A 20,630-nucleotide genomic window follows, 5' to 3' on the forward strand; every position below is an offset into this window, starting at 1 on the left:
GAGAGACACTTGTTATCAGCCTATCAGGGGCATCTTCGAGTCAGCTGGGCTTTCTGCCACTTTCACACTTTAGAGGAATGATGATGGTTTAAGACTTACTTCCTCTCAGAAGGCTCCATTGGCCAGGCATGGTGGCTCACTCCTGTAATCCCAGCAATTTGGGAGGCTGAGGCAAGTTGATTGCTTGAGTCTAGGAGTTAAAAACCAGCCCTTGCAAGATAGTGAGACATCCTTGGGAAGAGCATGCTTGTCTCTGAACCAGAGCAAGATCTTAGCTGTCTTCTTTCTGGAGCAGCCCACCTTGAGAACATTCTAGAAAAACAGACTCCTCTAAGCTCCGGAGAGAGCACTTCACACCCACCATACCCCACGATACCACACACACAGTTGGCTTTAGGGTTAGAGGTCTGTGTGCGTACCATACTTCCTCCTAAGTGTGCTGTAGCTATGTACCTCAGCAGCTACAGGAGCCTAGCTGGGCTTACAAGGGAAAAGCACCCTTTTGCAGGATGCCACACTTTTGTCATGGGCAGGCATCATGCATGCATAGAACTGGAAACATACAAGCAATTGATGGGGCACCTCAGCATTTGAGAAAACAGCACCTTGACATTTCAGAAAACAACAGAAGCAGGAAGGTCATGATCACCTTCTCCTTCCCCTCTTCCCCTGATACAAGCCATAAAACTCATTTGAAAGGTAGCCTCCAAATACCCAGAGAAATACTTATCTCTGAAGACACAGGACCACAGAGAAGAATCTGAACAAACAGGCTAAATTTGTTAAGTCCTCAATCTCCCACCCAGTTTATCACCATTAGATCATACCCGCTCTGTCCAATTATCCATCTCCACAACTGTCCACTTCTCCATCAAACTAACATTAAAAACATACAGGTTCCTCTGTTACTTTGGGTCTTTAGTTCCTTGTGAGAGCTCCTATGTTATGTAAAACTTGTATTAAATAAATCTGCATGCTTTCTCTAGTTAATCTGACTTTTCTATGGGGACTCAGCCATGTACCCAGCAACGGGCCAGGAAAATATATTTCTTTCCCTTCCATGACCTTGAGCCTCTCTGGAGCAGTTTCTTTCACAAGTCTCCAGATATGTCCCACATAAGCACGTTTCTTCCCACAGTCTCATTCCAAGGGCTGAGAACTCTCCTGCCCTCTTCCTGCTGTAATCTACATGGCTCCCCTGCAGTTTTCTAGATCTCAGGGATTGCCTACAATTGCCCAATTCGCATGTATATTGTAACCATGCATACCCTTGTTATGAGCATTTTTAGGAGGAAAACTTGTTTTGAAATTAGGTGACCTGGGTTGTTTGTGGGCAGCTGAGCAGACATCCCCAAGCCCAAAGCCTATGACCAGAGAGTGGCACTTTGGGTGGCTGTGAGCACAGTTTTTGTAAGGACAGGAAGGACCCTGCTTATCACCCCTCTGCTAGGGCTGGATCTTACTTTAACATCTCAATGCATTTTGATGCATGCAAAGGGGAAAAGGTTGATACCAACACAAAAAAACAAACATTTTTCATCAGTGTGATACAGTTTAGACCAAGGTAGAAATCATGAAGCAAGACAAAAATAGGGCTTTTTGCCATTGTCAGACATCCTAAGACACAGAGAGAGAAGCCCAGCATGGAGTGGGTGGCTAGGGCTTCCCAGACAAACTCTTGCTGGGTTTCTTTCTGCTGGGACTCACCTCTCATGCAGGGTGTTCCTGTTTTCGGGGACACGCTAAGAGTGTCTCATTCTTAAGAGTGAGAACATTACCCAGATAGTGCTTCTCTGTCATGACCTAGAATATCCCTTAAAAAAAAAAAAAGAAATGTGCTATCGACCACCACGTTCTCACAAGACCTCATTCCTCTAAATAGCAATATGCTGTTGCCAATCAAGCAACTAGAACAATTCCATCTGTGACACTGACATCACAGGGAAGCAGCCACCGAAAAAGAGCTCAAAACCTGAGACTTCAGCAAACCAAGAGCTACAAACTGGTAAGGATAATTCTTAAAAGAAACAAAAAGGTAAACATTTACTTGTGGCTATAGCGAATGGCTATTGTCAACCCAAGCTGTAATTAAAAAGAGAGAAAAACAAATTAAGTAATATCAAGAATATGCAGAATTCACAAGAAAATAAACAACACAATTATGTTTTAAAGATTTCCACAGTTAATGCTTCAAAATTAACATATGTTAATGACATATTTAGTTTCAACTTAGTTCCTAAAGAAAATTTGTATTTTTATAGAGACTTAAAGAGGCATAAAATATTTACTTTTGGATTAGACAGGAGGTGTCTCTCAATAGAAATGCCTTCCAAAGGCCGGGCACAGTGGCTCAAGCCTGTAATCCCAACACTTTGGGAGGCCGATGCGAGTGGATCACGAGGTCAACAGATCGAGACCAAACCCCGTCTCTACTAAAAATAGAAACACTTAGCTGGGCATGGTGGCACGTGCCTGTAATCCCAGCTACTCAGGAGGCTGAGACAGGAGAATTGCCTGAACCCAGGAGGAGGAGGTTGCGGTGAGCCGAGATCGTGCCATTGCACTCCAGCCTGGGTAACAAGAGCGAAACTCTGTCTCAAAAGAAAAAAAAAAGAAAGAAAAAAAAAAAGAAATGCCTTCCAAAATATGGGTCTTCTTGCTCTGAGACACAGTCACAAAAACATGGAATTGGAGCATGTGGCAATTCCAAGGGTGGCATTAGGGGAACACAGCCACACATGGTGGGGTCCTAGGAGCTGGTCCCTTCTCTATCTCCTACCTTAGGAGCACTAAGTGGAGCCCAGGCCACCTGGACCAGAGTCTCCCTACGGGATCATCACAGCCTTCACATTGATCCTGTAAGCTCAAGGCCAGCAAGCCTCAGCTCTGAGGTCAGCAAATAAATTGAGCCTGAAATTCACATGTGACATCAAGATATGGTGCACTCAGCTGTTGGGCACAGCAAAAAGTGGAAGTTGAGGTGAGCTGTGATTTCCTCTTTACTCTGCAGGGGGGGATGCGGAAACCTCTCAAGCATAAGTGGGGGTCAAATCACATGACATGGGCCCTGGATAGTTCACAGAAGGGATAGTAAGAGTCAGGCCAGCCAGTCAAGTTCAGTTGCATCAGCAAGTTATTGAAACTGTTGGAGCCTCAATTTTCCCAACTGTAAAATGGGCAGAATAATTACTTTCTCACAGAATTAATGTAAGGATGAAGCAATTTTTGTATATTTGTGTGTTTGTATTTTGGTGTGTGTATGTGTATGACTACTGTGTGACAGATAGGAAAAACTCTGTAAATAATAACTACCACTAGTAACACTATATTCAGGCAATATTCCATTTATCAAAATGTTAGTACATTCCAAAATTTAATTTTTCAATGAGTTTTGGAAACTTTGAAAATATTTTGTTATGCAACAAGCGATGAATGGTCAAACACGCCTGTGTAAGTCTCATTAGCCCACTCATACCTACAGCAAGACTAGTTTAAGAAGCTCACAATAGTTAAGAACCTAAGCATCATCCGAATATCATTTCTGTAGCCGAAGTCTAAGTTCCACCTTAAGATCCCAAAACATCATTTATGGTTCCCTTGTTGCTGGTCTGAACAGGATTGGGGTGGGGACGTAACATTCATGGTGCTGTCCCAGGTGGTGCAGGGTGACAGGAGGGTCCCCTGGCAGTGAAAGGGTGAATGGGGAGGGAGAGCTATGAGAAGAGAAATGGTTGAAATAAGAAAGTCCAACACCCCTGTCCAGCTTGACATCCTGCAGAACCCCCAGATACTGTTTGAATAGCTGGGCTCCAGAAAAATTCAGCCATGCATATCACTGCAGGCATCCAAAGTACGAGACCAACAAGGACAAGCCATCAGCAATCAGAGGCTCATGTTTGCAAAAAGAACAGCTACAAGTGAAGGCATGAAATATATGAAATCAGGGTGATTCACCTGAATTTTTCAATTCTCTCTCTCAACTAGGAGTAACTTTTCTTTGAAACTTAAGCAAACAGAAGAGGAAGATGCCTCAGAGACAATCAAGAATTTGAAGAACAAGGAAGAAATTACTTTGGGAAAGAAATAAAAGCAGAAACTGTAGCCAGAAGGTCAGGATGAGCAATTGACAGATTTTACATGCCGGATAACTTTCCGTTTCCTGGGATTAAAACGTTCTGGCTTACAGTGAGGCTAATTATAAGATAATTTTACTGACTGAATATTTTGATAAGCTTTGGAGTAGAGTTTAATTGGTGGCTTCTCCACAGTTGAAAGATAAGCCCTTGCTGGAGTAGGGAGAGGAAATGGGGTGGGAAGGACAAGAAGAAAAAAACACACAGAAAAAGTTGCTCATGACAGCTGTGCTGGTTAAAGGGGCTGCAAGATGAATCTTTCACAAAGATGAATTTCAATGAAGCGTTTTTATGAGTCTTTTCCTGGCTTCTGAATAAAATATGTTTTATTGTCGTTCTTAAAAGGACAGCTTGTTAAGGAAGAAGGTGTGAATCAAAGAAACTCCAGTGGACAGGAATGGCTCAAACAAAATGACAGAGCAGCCAGGGCTCCCGGCCGGCCTCTGCATGAACAGGCCCTGCAAGGGCACAGGACAACTGGGGAAGGGGAAAAACCCCCAGGCTACATGGGAACCCACTTCCAGGATGGATGGGAACAGGGTATTTCACAGACATTTTGGAAACATAACTGAAATATCACATAGAATGCACTGGGTCCAATGAGGAAGGCCTGAAGAGGCTGGAACAGTGTAGAAAAGTTCTTGTGGGTCTTCCCTTGAAACCCCAGGTTGCAACAGACCAATGAGGCAAATGAACTGTGTACGAAGCTTCCATATGCCTGCTCTTCCTCATTCCTACAGAGAAAGCAGGGGAGGTAGGAGAATCTCTAGGCTTTTTGTGCTATAGTAAATGCCAGGTAAAGGCAACTGTGTGATCTCCTGAGAGATGAGATGCTTTTCCTCCTCTACCTTAGGAACCTCCACCATCTGGTCAGTCCCCTCTAAGGCCCCTTGCCTGCTCTCACGTATCTGCAACTCAAAAACTCTTTAAGCCTCACCACTGCCTCTGTGTGTGCAAACACTTGCACCCACACATGAACATTCACACGTGTGCACACATGCAGGCACATACACGTATACTTGTCCACATTCAGACATGCACATGCACACATGCAGTCTTTTAGTGCTTATGTGCATGTCCATTCACATGTGCATACATGTATGCATATGCACACACATGCACACACGTGTGTATCACAACATATGCGCACATGCACACTCATACATATGTGCTCATCCATGCGCATGGATACACTTTGGCATTCAGAGAGGCTCATGGAGACCCTCAGACAAAAGGAGGCCTCAGACAATTGACCCCTTTGTTGCTTATCTCAGCAGGGACCCAGAAGAGAAGGAGGGGAGGCCCATGGGTTGGCCCCTGACCCTGGCCCAGCTGGGCTGAGGTCCTGGGACATGGAGGTCAGTGAAATTTTGTGCTGTCCTCCCTGGGGAATGTCCCCCCAGGGCATACTGTAAGTAATGCCAGAACACACTTAACAAACTCCATTCTGAGTACTTCACTTTAGATTTACACAATTTGTTAGTATCAAAATTAAATCACATTTTAATGGCAAGGAAAGAGTAATTCAACATTTCAAAACTTCTCCTGCTGCTTCAGCCTGAAAATGCTCCTTTTTTGGAACAGCTGACTGAGGCAGCTGTTTTGCATCAAGTCAGAGGGGTTTCCATATGACCCAGGGAGCTCAGACAACAGGCAGACCTTCCTGCATTAAAGGGTAATCTGAGAATAATTTGCCATAAAACACCCAGAAGTACACCAGCTGTAGCCAGATATGCCCTATAAAGCACCACGTAGACTTCATGGGTCTTGTAAAATAATAATAATTTTTAAAAACACATTTTAAAAACACATTGTAATCTTTTTAAAAGAAAGGAATGGTTTATTCTATCTTAGAAGGCAGCAGAGAGATTCCCTTACATGTTCACGATTGCTACTAAGCACCACTTCCCAAATGCCCACTTGACCAAAGGTCCCCATGTCCCTACGTCACTGGGAATCTGATCTTTTGCAGGTACCCTGGGCCTCTTGTTGAAGATGTGCTCTCTCACACATGGCTGCCAGGAGCAGGTGAAGAGGAGAGACCAGGAAGCACCAGCCCCAGTCTCCCAGGTCTAAGTCCAAGTCCAGAACTTTCTAGGCCAGGTATAGCGGCACACCCCAGGGCCCCTGTCCCATGCTGGAGGTGCCATGACCTAGGAGCCAGGTCTTTTCACAGAGGCAGCCATCAACCCACCAGCACCCTGACATCAACCACCAGCACCCTGACGTCAACCACCAGCACCCTGATCCCAATTCTTCAAGGAAAGCTGGAAAATTGAGTTTTTATTATGAAAATGTCTATGTTTTGAATGAATTTGGATGTTTTTCAAATATGACTCAAGCCAAGCAAAACAGTCAACAGGATTTGACCTGCCTTCAACCTGCCTTGTACCCTGCCTGCTGCCAACCCTCTATGTGGGTCTGCAGATCTGAATCTATGTGTAGGCGACAGATCTGAGTCTATGCATAGGTGACAAATCTGGAAAGAGCCTGCCTACTTCTTCCAAGGCTTCCCTCCCTTTCCCAAACTGTGGGAAGCTTTTTCTTTATTTTTCCTTTTTTCATGTCAAAGGCCTAGAGAATTGTACATCACAAAATAAACACTACAAGAAATTGGTATTTGTTTCTCTTCTGTATAGTTTTACTGTTCCTATCTCCTTTTCAAAGAAAATATGGAAAAAGAAACATGATGGGAAGAAGAGGCATGACAAGGGCAGAATACCATGCAAACAGGGCCACAGTGCAGGCAGAATACCACTCAAACAGGGCCACAGACTACCACTCAATCAGGGCCACGGCACCCATAGACTACCACACAAACAGGACCACAGAATGCACAGAAAACACTCAAACAGGGCCATAGCACCCACAGACTACCACTCAAACACAGCCATGGCATATATAGAATGCCACTCAAACAGTGGCAAAGCACATACAGAATACCACTCAAACAGTGGCAAGGCACACACAGAATAGCACTCAAACAGGGCCAAAGCACCCACAGAATGCCACTCAAACATGCACAGAATACCAAACAGGACCACAGCATACACAAAATACCACTCAAACAGGGCACAAAAAATGCCACTCAAACAGGGCCACAGAACTCACAGAATACCACTCAAACAGGGCTGCCATAAGCACACAATACCACTCAAACTAGACCATAGCAAGCACAGAATACAACTCAGAGAGAGCCATGAGATGCTGGCAGCAAGGATGTGAGGACTAGAAGAAAGTGATCCACAGGACAGATTTCTGTAACCCCTTCCCAAGTCTCCTTCTAGCACTTCTCTCTCATGACAACAATCAAGACTAGCACATCATCTCCACAGCCCCTCCAGGACTGGTTGTCCCCAGGCATCACCCCATCTTACTGATTCCATGGGGCTGACTCTCAAACCCCATCACACCCACTACAGCTCACTGGGTCTCTGCCACGGATGTCTTCCTAGGACTTTCTTGGGCATTTTCTATTTCTGCTGGTAAGCTACTGATGCTTAGAGATGCTGGTGGAAGTAACAGTAAACTTTGTGGCCAAACCCCTGACCTTTCCAGTCTGCTTCTTCATTGTGAAATGAGGATAAAGTTACCTACTCCATAAGCTTGTTTTAGGCAGATTAACTTTGACCTCAAAAATGAGGACCAGCAGTATCAGTCTCCCCTAGGAACTTGTGAGAAATGCAAATTTTCAGGCCCAAACTCAGACCTACCAAGTCACAAACTTGGGCATGTTAGCTGGACCTGCAAGAGTCAAGTTTGAGAAGCACTGAATGAGATGCTGTACAGAAAGAACCGAGCCACCTGCTGTGGCACTGACAAAACTTTTATTGGCTGCCAGATAATGATGACACAGCCCACAAAAGGCATAAAATGCCTTTTGTATTTTATGTCCTCTCAATCGTTTCAACGTTCTGTACTCAACTTCAGGCATCATCATGATCACTATGAGTTCAGGCCCACTGGCATGTCTGGAGGAGATGAGGCCTGGTGCTCATGGGAGACCAGCAGGGAGAGGTGTCTGCACTTTGCTGAGATGCACAGTACTGTTGACAAGCAAGGACGGAGCCAGCTTCCTCAGGGCCAAGGGTGAGCCGTGGTCCCTCACCAGGCTGCAGCACCCTCACCTTTCTGTGTTTCTTTCTGTCATCCCACCAAAAGAGGAATAACACAACAAGACAGGGAAGAGGAGAAAAAGCAGCAACGTATTTTCACTATGGAGTTTACTTTATGATGTTACTCTTCCTTGATCCCTTGATATTAAATTTTAAAAAAAACCTAAAGAAATTAAAAAAAAAAAGTCACACTTCAGTTAAAAAAAAAGAGGTAAATATAATATGTAGGCTCTTTCCAGATTTGCTGGAAATCCAGTAATTCATATCTGAAATTTTCGAAAGCTGATATGAAAGGCAAGTTGTTAAATCAATGGAAATCAATGTAGAACCAACATTGAAACTTAAACGGTAGTTCGTTAACTAACCTAAGGAAACAGGTTGTTTTTAAGTCTTTAGGTCCCAAATGACTGAAAATTTGAGACGCATTATGCTGCTATTCCTCACTGCTCCCTATGAAGAGCCTGACCCAGGCACTACTTTTTGGACTAAAAGTTACAACCCTGCTTGAAAAGCACAGAGATCACTTAAGGACTTGCTTTGTCTCCCATATAACCAGACGTGAAAAGTTGTGAGTCCTGAGTTGCTGTCTCTGCAGCAATGGCACCTTGGGTCCCCTTTGCTGGGTGTTTTCCAGGGTTGGAGTCCCCTAAGCCGGGGCTTCGGTGGTTGCGGGACCCTCTGCTCTCAACCTCCCCTTCAGAGAGGAAGCTGTAACCAGCGGACAGCAGGTAGGAAGTTCTCGAGCCAGAACCTGGCAATGGTTATGGGCTTCAGGAACATTGGCTGTCACCTTTGTCATATTCAGTGGACATCATCTGTCACAGTGAACTGGGATTACGGCAGGACAAGGCTGCTTACTCGTGTGTGTGTGTGCTCCACACGCAAGGCTGCTAACCCAACTCTGGAACCACTGAATTCACTCCAGGCAGTTCCTCTCTGGTGTTCACAGCTTGTCAAGGAATACATTTTCTTAGGCTTTAGGTTTCTAACAAAGTAATGAGGCACGTTTGTTCCTTTGCTTCTGTTGATAATGAAGGCTTGGCTAACGGATAATATGAATAAGCCTGTGTTTTCCTAGAAAGCTGAACTGCCTTAAAAGAAATTACCATGACAATGGCTATGGAATCTGTCATCTCCTACATCCCAGAATACCTCACACTCTGGAACATTCAGTGGTAAATAATCACTTACATGATTCTTATTACATGGCAAATATCACTGTTGATTATTAAGTCAGAGGAGATTCATCCAGAAGAGGAGGAAGAGGACAAAGAGAAGGAAAGGAACAGTGAAAGGACCAAGGGGGATAAATGTGACACCCTCAGTCATGGTCAGTAACAAAAATGATAGACCATTTCCAAGGTGGATTTGGGGACATTCCATACAGGAACATGCAAGGCCATTGATGGGCTGTCAGTCACAGCAGCTCAGAGACCTTACCTCAGCTTGTCGACCACTCTCATCCCCAGGCCCTGTCACAGTCAAGAGTCAAAACCCAGGAAAGGACATTGCTTTTCAATGTATGACCCACAGAGAGTTTTAAAAATACAAAGAAACACTTTTCCTCCTTCTTAGTTTTCAGCTACCTTCTCCTTGATCTAATTCTTATCCTCCAAATTCACAAAAGAAGGAAAAAAGAAAAAAGGAACCCTCCACCCAAGCATATGAGACAGTACATGAAATACAACAGCAACTGCTAAAAAGAGTGCAGGAAATCTGCTGCAGGGAAAATAAATACTTTTTAAAAATTAAGCTGTTTATGTTGAGATAATTGTAGACTCACATGCAGGTCTAAGAAATTATACAGAGAAATAATACAGAAAGATCCCAGGTACCCTTTATCCAGTATCTCACAATGGTAACAGCTCACAAACGTAGCACAATGTCACACCAGAATACTCCCCTGATACAGTCAAGCCACAGAACAACTCTGTTCCCACAAGCATCCCTCATGTCGCCCATGTGTAGCCACACCTACTTTCCTCCCTCCCCAGCCCACTCCTTGGCTCCTGGTGGCCACTAATCTGTTCTCCAGTTCTACAATATTGTCATTTCAGGAATGTTATGCATAAATATAATCACACGGGATGTAACCTTTAGGACTGGACTTTCTTAGAAAAAAATCTCTAGAGATTCATCGAGGTTGCAGCATGTATCAGTAGCTCATTCCTTCTTATTGCTGAGTAGTGTTCTGTGGTATAGATACATCATAGTTTGTTTAAATTTTCACCTGTTGAAAGATATCTGGGTTACTTCCAGTTGAGTGATTATTCATAAATAAAGTTAGTGTAAACATTCATTTACAAGTATTTGTGAAAAAAATACATTTTCATTTCTTTGAAAAAATGCCCAGGAGTACAATTGCTCCAGTATATGACAGTTGCATGTTTCGTTTTATAAGAAACTGCTAACTTGTTTTCCAATGTCTTGACAATCTCACCAGAAATGTATGAATGATGCTGCTTTTCTACATCCTCACCAGCATTTGGTGTTATCACTTTATAAATCTGAGTTATTCTGATAGGTACCTAGTGATGTCTCATTGTGGGTTTAATTTACATTTCTCTAATAAATAGTGATGTTAAATATCTTTTCATGTGCTTATTAGCCATCTGTATGACTTTTTCAGTGAAATGTCTCTTTATCTCTTTTACCCATTTTATAACTGGATTACTCAGCTTTTACTGTTGAGTTTTGGAGCTCTTTATATATTCTATGTACTAGTCCTTTGTCAGATATGTGATTTGTAAATATTTTCTCCAAGTCTGTACTTGTCATTTCATCTTTGTAACAAGGTATTTCACAGAGGGAAAGAGTATTTTGATGAAGTCCAACTTACTAGTTTGTTCTTTAAGAAATCAAGCCTTGGCTGCTATGTCTAAGAATTATTTGTCTAGCCCTATGCCTCAAACCATTTCTCCTGTTTTTTGAGACAGAATCTTGCTCTGTCACACAGAGTGAAGTTCAGTGGCATGATCATGGCTCACTGAAGACTGAAACTCCTCCCAATTAGCTGGGACTACAGCTGGCTATTAGCTGCCATCTCACCTGGATGATTTTATTTATTTATTTAAGTAGACAGGAGGTCTCACTATGTTGCTCAGGCTGGCTTCTTCTTTTTCCTAAAAGTTTTATGGTTTTAAATTTTACATTTAAGTCTGTGATGCCTTTTGAGTCATTTTTATGTGAGGTGTAAGACTTGTATAAGGTTTGTTTTTTCATGTATGGTGTTCAATTACTCCAGCACTATTTGTGGAAAAGGCTATCTTTCCTCCATTGAATCACTCTTGCACCTTTGTAAAGAATCTGTTGGGCAATTGGTTTGGGTCTATTTCTGGGATACCTAAGCTGCTCCGTTAATCTCTTTGTAGATCTTTCTGCCAGTACCACACAGTCTTGATTTCTGTAGCTATATAAAACATCCTGAAATTGGATAGACTGATTCTACCTACCTTATTCTTCTTTTTCAGAATTGTTTATCTAATCTTTTGCCCTCCATATAAATTTTAGAATAACCCTGGATATGTTTACATAAAACCTTGCTGAGATTTTGAATTGCATTAAATCTGTATATCAATTTGGGGAGAATTGACATCTTTATCAGGTGGAGTCTTCCAATGTATAAATATGGTACATGTCTCCACTTGTTTGAATCTTCTTTGGTTTTTATCATCATCATTACATAATTTTCAGCATGCAAAATCTATGCATGTTTTGCTGCAGTTAACCATATGTATTTTTTTAGCAATTATATTTTTATTTGTGTTCAGTGCTAATATTTAGAAATGCAATTAATTCTTGGGTGCTTATCTACAACCTTCTGAAACTTAATCATTAGTTCTAGGAGGTGTGTGGAGGGGTGTAGTTTCCCTGGGCTTCCTATGTAAGAAATCATGTAATTTGCAAATAGGGTCAGTTTTATGTCTTTTTCTGATCATTATGTGTTTTATTTTCTTTCCTTGCCTTATTATCCTGGCTAGTACTCCCAGCACTTGTTGATTAAGAATGATGAGAGCAGATATCCTTACCTTGTTCCCAACTGCAGGGGAAAGTATTCAGTATTTCATCTTTAAATATAATGTTACCTGCAGGATTTTTGTAGATGTTCTTTATGAAGCTGAGGAAATTCCCTTCTATTCCTGTTTATCTGAGAGTTTTAATTATCAATTAGTGCTGAATTTTGTCAAATATTGCTAAAAAACACTTATCTTTTTTACAGCTGTATCTTATCTTCTTCTCTATCTAGTCTTTACCAATAAAAATTTATGCAAAACAAACCAAAAATCCTGAGCCTTCTACCATGAATACAGAATACAGGCTAAGATTAAGCTTTCTATGAAGTACGATCACAGCTTTTTTTTTCTTTTTAAGTACAGTAGATTTGTTGTGGAAAAAGACATGTATTTTTAAGCAAAGAAAGAATGAGAGGGAGGGAGGAAGAAAGGAACTGCAGATAAAATGTAGATGTGCACAATATATGTTGAGTCAATACCTGATATTAGGTAATTATATACATAATTATATGGAGAGCAATCTGAGAGATTGAATACCAAATTGTTATATAGGAGAAGATGAGGTGGAAAAAGACTTTCATTCATTGATATTTTATTCTCTTCTCTAATGTTTGATGTGAATGCTTTAAGATAAGCTGATATTAGTGAATAATTATTTTTAAAATCTACTAAAGAAAAAATATGGGGGAAAATCTTATATTGCAAAATGCTATGAGCCACACTTTGACTTTTTGTGTACCTGAACACAATTCTTCTCTTAAGATGCTGTCTTTATTAGCCTGAAACACAAGTGCTTTCTCGGGGACATGTTAAAATATGTTCCATCTCCACTCATATTCACACTGAATGAAAAGAACAAACACTCAAAAAGAGGGCTCAAGAAAGCAGTGAGAGAACAGGGAAGCAATCTCTATAAATAATTCTCTCCCTCCCACTCCAAACGCATGCTCACGATAGCTCCATTTCATGGTTTGGTTCTTCAGGTTAGTTTAATCTAAAGGTGGTGACTTCAGATTTGAAGGGAGAGAACTGAATTTGTCTAACACGATGGATGTGATAGAGGCAAAAACAGATATGTACACACACACACACACACTCAGTAAGGAAAATAAAGGACGCCTTCCTCCTTCCCCTGCCTTGGACCAGGCTCCTGGCAGGGCACCACTAGACAAGAGTCCCACAGAAGTGTGGTCACTGTGACATAGAGAAGAAACAGCCACTGTACTGGAGTAAAATCACCCTCCATAGTTTATAGATACTGCTATAGCCTGGCACTACCTGGCACTACATTGGTGATAGTACAGCCTGAGCTTTCTAAATATTTCCAGGACAATTCTCCAAGGAGCTCTCTCTTCCTTGGAAGAGAAAGAACCAACTTCCCAGTGAGTAACCCAGTCAAGTGACACAGTTAGGGGAAGATCAGTGCACCCCATGGCTAGCAGTGAGGCAGGAGACCAGTGCTGACTGCCACCTAGACCCAATGAACTCACCACCTGAACTTACACTGTCATGCACTGGTACTCCAAACTGGGGTGGCGATGGGATATGAATTGTTCAGCAGATAGAAAACTACAAAGGACAGACTGGGCATGGTGACTCATGCGTGTAATCCCAGCCTTTTGGGAAGCTGAGGTAGGCGGATCACCTGAGGTCGGGAGTTCAAGACAAGCCTAACCAACATGGAGAAACCCCTTCTCTACTAAAAATACAAAATTAGCTGGGCATAGTGGCACATGCCTGTAATCCCAGCTACTTGTGAGGCTGAGGCAGGAGAATCACTTGAACCCGGGAGGTAGAGATTGCAGTGAGCCAAGATAGTGCCACTGCACTCCAGCCTGGGCAACAAGAGTGAAACTCCATCTCAAAAAAAAAAAGAAGACAAAAATAAAACTACAAAGGACGAAAAGAAAGTCACTAAACAAGGAAATAGAACAAGTATCAAACATACAGGAAAATACTCAACCCAGCCAAAACCCCCAAAATGGACATTTATATAGTAAGAGAGTACAAGTGGGTGATTCCCCTGAGCTCCCCAGAGAAACATCCTTAATTCCAACCCCCGCCCACCATTTAATAACCATGTGATCTTGGGCAAATGGCTCAATCTCTCTGTGCTTTCGTTTCCCCCTGTCTAACTTGGGGATTACAATTGCTCCTTACTCACAGGCTTATTGAGAAGGCTGGTAAGATGACATGTGCAAAATGCTCAGCATGTGGATAGCACAATGCTCACACTCTGTGTCTCTTAGTCATTGTTGATGTTTACAGGAACTCATTCTAGAAAAAACAGCCTAGTGATCATCAACGCCAGCAAGTGAGCAGAGTGCATTCACAGACTATTGGTGGCATTACAAATCAGCACAGCTCTTTTGAAAGACAATTTGACAACATGTATGAAGGAGTCAGGGCAGTATTGACACCTTTAGGTTGTCCCTAACGACATAATTTAAAAGAAGGGAAAATCCAAATATGCACACCAGAACCCAGTGTATAAAAGTAAAAATTGAAATAATGTAAATATCTACTAATAACAGGAAAACAGACTGGCTGTGGTAACTCATGCCTGTAATCCCAGCACTTGGAAAGGCTGAGGTGGGCAGATTGCTTGAGCCCAGGAGTTTTGAAACCAGCCTGGACACCATGGTAAAATACTGTCTCTTCAAAAAACACAAAAATTAGCCAGGTACGATCGCATGTGCCTGTAGTCCAAGCTACTTGGGAGGGTAAGGCAGGAGAATCCCTTGAACCTGGGAGGTGGAGTTTACAGTGAGCTGAGATCATGCCACTGAACTCCAGCCTGGGTGACAGAGCAAGACTCTGTCTCAAATAATAATAATAATAGGAGAATAATAAAGTCAATAATAAGGCTTTTAACTCCATATTTTGTTGCTACTAAAAATTGCAGTTAAGAAGATTATTTAGTAACATGAGAAAGATGCTTGGGATGTAATATAATATGGGAAAGCCAGAAGAGAAGCAATCAGCGTATCTGCATGGAGGTGACAGCCACATTGAAAGTAAAACAGGTGACTCCCTTTCCCCTCCTTTCCTCCCCTCACCCTCAGCCCATGCCCAACCTCCTTTCTAGGATCAGCTGATGTCTCCAGTTGAGCTGTTCTGTCCCTCTCCATTAACTGAACTGATGACACGCTGAGAGTGTTGCCTTCTCTCTCACAGGAAGTTCAGAAAGAGCTTCTTGAGGAGTTGCCTTCCTCCAGCTGAGAACTTAGAGCTGATCTCACTGAATCCCACTGAAAACCCTGTGGTACTCTCAAAGGCCACATAATGAAGCAAAGACTCCAGGGCCACCTCACGTCCCCACTGCTATCCTTCAAACCACATCAGACCCAGACCCCCCCAAATGCAGTGCACTGTTCCATGGCCCACCACATGCCAGCTCATTCACCTGCTATGCCCTTCTACCTTTATTTGCCTTTCAAAATCCTCTTCATCCTAGAAACTCCCTAGACATCATCACGACCTAAGAGAGTCCATGCTCCACCCTGGCTTTTATCTATCCTTCCTCTGGCTACTTCTGCAGGGCATATGTGGGTGTCAGTGCCTGTGTATAGATCCCTTCCCACTATCCTGCAAACTTCTGGAAGCTGTGCCTCTTCCATCCAGTGCCAGAACCACAGCAGGAGCTCAGGGAAGGTTGGTTAAAATTAGCAGGTTTGTATTTCTTTCATTTCTATTCTCTAATGTGGTTATGTAGTTGTCTGTGCACATTAAGTCACATGGAGTCTGTATTTGCCCCCTGGGCTCGGGCAGCCAACAGAAGAGCCATCACCAAGGCCCATGTTCTGGTGCCACCACACCACATCTCACCATGGAGAGTGAGCTCATCTGCACCAGAGCACCCAACTGTGGGAGATGCTTTCCAACCAGCTGAGAAGAGACTAGGATATTTGGTGTACAGGTGAACTGTACACCAGAAGAAATGTATACCAAAAATATTAATTGCTATTTAAAACAAAAAGAAGAGGGGGGTGGAGAAGAAAAGAAAGAAAATAGCAAAACAGCATCTCCAAATCTCAGAAGGATGCCTGGATGTCTTCTAAGGATAGAAAAGAAAAAATCTGACATGTTGCTAACATCAATATGACATTGCATTGCTATGAATCAGTGGCCACCACCAACAAAATATGCTTCTCTCTGTGTGAAAACTGACCATTTAATTCATCTGAAATACAAGGTTCAGATTAGAATCTGAGTCAGGCAGGAAGTTTGGGCAATAACAAACCTATGGGTGGCATCCACTGGACACTTTCTACACATCAAACATGGTGCCAAGTGCTGCAGAAACATCTCCACCTAAGCCCACCAGCTCTGAGAAGGAAGCATGACTCTTCCCATTTTGTAGATGGGGTGATAAAGGTTCAGAGAACATGCTATCTTGCCTAAGGTCACACAGCTAGAAGGTGACTGCATATCAGGGGACATTTGGGATTAGCATCTTGCAGGCCTTGAGCGCAATACGAAATACGGGGAACTTTTAACCCTAGAGACAACAGGGAGATGCTAAAGGTATGTGAACAAGGGACACTCAGTGATGATTCTGAAAAGCTATTTGCCTAAGAGGAACTGGGGAAGAGGGCAGCAAAAAGACAAAGCTTTCCTTTAACCTGAAATATTTTTATTCAAAGAGGCTTTTTATTATTTGCTGATAGAAAATCAATTTGGAAACAGGAAATTAAATAAAGCCACTGAGCTTTGAGGGGGTTGTTGGGGCTGTCACTGTCCTTCTGTATCAAACTTGCCTAGCTCCTCTCAGCTGAACACTCTGGCGCAATACTAAGACCTCTGAACACTCAGTATCCCTCGTTATCTCTTCTCTCCTCAGTGCCTTCCTGCTGCTGATATGCTCAGAAACATGGTCCAGGCCTCCAGTCAACCAGAAGGATGAAGAAATCATGCCACTCTCAAAGAAATGAATATTTTTCAGGATTCCAAGAAAAATCTCCACTGTAGCCGGGGGCCCAAGACGTTTATCCACTAAGGCCTCAAAGCACTGCATGCAGTACAAGGACATTTGATGCAGTCTGTCTCTAAAAAAACAACTTTGCACCAGCATAAATACTTACCAGGAAGGATCTGCTTAGAGTAGACTACTATGCACTATTAAAAAGATTAAGGACATTGAAGTTCCCTGTGTATGGAAAAAAAGTTAAGAATATTGTCTGTATCCTAATTTGGAAAAAAATCTCCAAGAAATAGTGTTCAGTGAAAAAAGCAGGAGGATGTCCTCTTCTGGGGTAGGAGTGTGAGCCCCTCCAGACCAACCATCCCATGAATAACAACGATAAAGTCGGGCCAAAAGCAGAAAAATGACTACTGAGGGTTCTGGAGAGTAGAACCAAGCACAGAGATGATTGAGCAGAGTCCGGATTTGAAGTGGAGAGTGGCACCGGGTAGCCTTCCTGTTTTGTAATTGTTCTTTCCTGATTTGTGTCCAGAAGGCAGGTCACAGTTGAAGACTAGTGCAGTATAAGTGGCTAAAACTGAGAGAAAAACTGCAATCACAATGTACAAGACACAATCCAAAGTTACTCATTTACAAAGAATCAGGAAAATGTAACCCATTCCCAAGATAAAAGACAATCAGTAAATGCCCACGCGAAGATGATCCAGATGTTGGAATTATTAGATAAGGGCTTTAAAGCACATATTATTACCATACTCCATGAGGTCAAGGAAAACATGTCCTAATTAATGAAAAGATAGGGAATCTCAGCAGAGAAATGGAAGATGAAACAAGAAATAAGCAAAAATTTTAGAATGAAAAAGTAAATATCTGAAAATAAAAGTTCACTGAATAAGCATAACAGCAAAATAGAAATGAAAAAGGAAAAATTCAGTGAGCTTGAAAAGGCATTAACATAAATGACGCAAAAGAGAGAAAAAGAGACTTAACAACGAACATCAAAGGAGATATGAAGAAGAGACATTCTGTACCGATGAATTAGAGGATCCAGGGTTGACAAGGTGTCACTTTTTGAGACCCTAACACAATCCCAATCAAGTTCCCACCAAGCTATTTTTTAGATATTGGCAAACTGATTCTAAAATTTATACAGAAAGGCAAAAAATAATACTGAAGTAGAACAAAGTTGAAGAATTCACTTTAGATTATTTCAAGACTATCGTAATCAAGTCAGTAAGACACGGGAGAAAAAATAGACACCTAAGTCAATGAAACAACAGAGAGAACTCAGAAATATCCCCATATAAATATTATCAATTCAGTTGATTATAGTTATATATATACACAGACCTTATGTCTTAAATAAAATTCATTTAAAATTGGTCAAGAACCTAAATGTAAAATGCAAAACCATAAAACAAAGGATAAAACTTATATGACTTGAGTTTGTGGTATATTTTTAGATATGGCACCAAAAGCACAATCCATGAAAGAAAAAATAAGTCAACAAATTAGACTTTACTGAAATTTAAAAATTCTGACACTGTTAAGAGCATAAAAAGCCGTAGACTGGAAGAAAATCTTTGCAAAACACATACCTAACAAAGGACTGATATCCAAAACATACAAAGAACTCTTAAAACTAACAATAAGAAAACAAGCAACTCAACTAAAAAAAAAAAAAAAGATCTGAACAGATACTCACCAAACAAACATATTCAGAGGGCAAAGGTGCATATGAAATGATGATCGACATCATTTGTCATCAGGGAAATGCAAATTAAAAAAACAATGCAGTGCCACTACATACTTACTCGAATGGCTAAAATCGCAAACACTGACAATACCATAACTGGCAAGGATCCAGAGTGACAAGCACTCTCTTATTAATTGGCGGTGAAAATACAAATTTATACAGCCACTGCATAAGACAGTTTGTCCATTTACAAAGCTAAACATAGTCTTACCTTATAATCCATCAATAGTGCACCTAGATATTTACACAAATGATTTTGAAAACTTAGGTTCATGAAAGACCTGCATACATATGTGTACAGCAGCTTTATTCATAATCACAGAAAACTGGAAGCAGCCAAGATATCCTTTCATGGATGAGTGGATAAAAAAACTGGTACATCTCTACAGTGGAATATTATTCAGCAATAATAATAAGAATGAGCTATCCAGTCATGAAAAAGCATAGATGAATCTTAAATGCATATTGCTAAGTGAAAGAAGCCAGTCTGAAAAGGCTACGCTGTATGATTCTATTTATATGACATTCTTCAAAAGGCAAAACTATAGAGATGGTGAACAGATCAAGGGTGGCCAAAGGAGTGGGGAGGGAGAAAGACTAAATAGGTAAAGCATAGGGCATTATTTGGGGGAGGTCAAGCTACTCTGTCTGATACTTTAATGGGAGATACATGAAACTACACATTTGTCAAAAGTCTTAGAGCTTTACAGCACAGAGGCTAAAATCTAATGGATGAAATTAAAAAAAAAACATTTAAACATTGACGGGCTTCTGGAATGGGATGCAGACTGTGATAAAAGAGCATAACTTTATGACAAATGTATGAAACAACCTCACTGAAGGTGGTAAGAAATAAAGGTGCTGAACTAAGTAGCTCTGGAGCTGAATGTAGTAAGACTAAGGGCAAAGTAAACTGTACATCAGCACTGCAATCCAGATGACGAACTTGTTTGCCATGGAATATGAGGGAAAAATTCTAAAACTGCCATACATGAATGCTGGAACTGAATAATTAAGTAAATAGATGGTAGATGGTGGGAACCATGTTTCTCACTGTTGGAGGAGGCTACAGACAAGCTAGGAGAAGGGCTAGAATGCCCTACTGTAAAGGGATCAGAGTCGATATGTGTATGAACTCATGTTTAGCTTAATATGAATACATATTTATAGATAAGTTATATTCACAGGTTGGTTTACACACATGTATTTCCTTGGTTTATCAACTGGAAAGGCCTAGAAGTAACAACATCCCAGACACGAAGGAAACACCTAGCACCCAAATCTCGGTTTCTCAAAACATTCTTTAATAAAAGTAACCAGGGAAATGATTAATCCTGGGGCTTAGGGCAGTCAAAACACAGGATGAGCCTGGGGCATCCTGTATACAGCCACATGTATACATGCATATACTCATACACACACATGCATATATGCATGTGCACACGTGCACACACACACACACACACACACACACACAAACACAATGACAGAAGAATGTCAAAGATAGCAAAGCCAATTGAAAGAGCTTCCAAAAGCCAAAGCTGAAACAATTTGAGCAAAAAAAGAAAGTAGTATTAGATTATAACCCAAAGTATAAACTAAATATCCATGAGTACATACTTATATAAAGAAGTGTTCGGGTAAATAAGTAAATGAGGGAGAAAAGACAAATTTCCCATGCAAAACAAT

General features: G+C 41.5%; 1 protein-coding gene across 1 annotated transcript in view; it reads right to left on the bottom strand.

Annotated features, from left to right (window-relative positions):
• ACOXL (acyl-CoA oxidase like) overlaps positions 1-20,630 on the bottom strand; it is a 389,909-nt gene that overhangs the window by 309,295 nt on the left and 59,984 nt on the right. Inside the window, 1 exon segment of the mRNA XM_078348358.1 lies at positions 2,048-2,082. Within this exon segment, the coding sequence (XP_078204484.1) occupies positions 2,048-2,082 (35 nt within the window).

The sequence above is a fragment of the Callithrix jacchus genome, chromosome 14 (assembly GCF_049354715.1).
Source record: "Callithrix jacchus isolate 240 chromosome 14, calJac240_pri, whole genome shotgun sequence".
Taxonomy (NCBI): domain Eukaryota; kingdom Metazoa; phylum Chordata; class Mammalia; order Primates; family Cebidae; genus Callithrix; species Callithrix jacchus.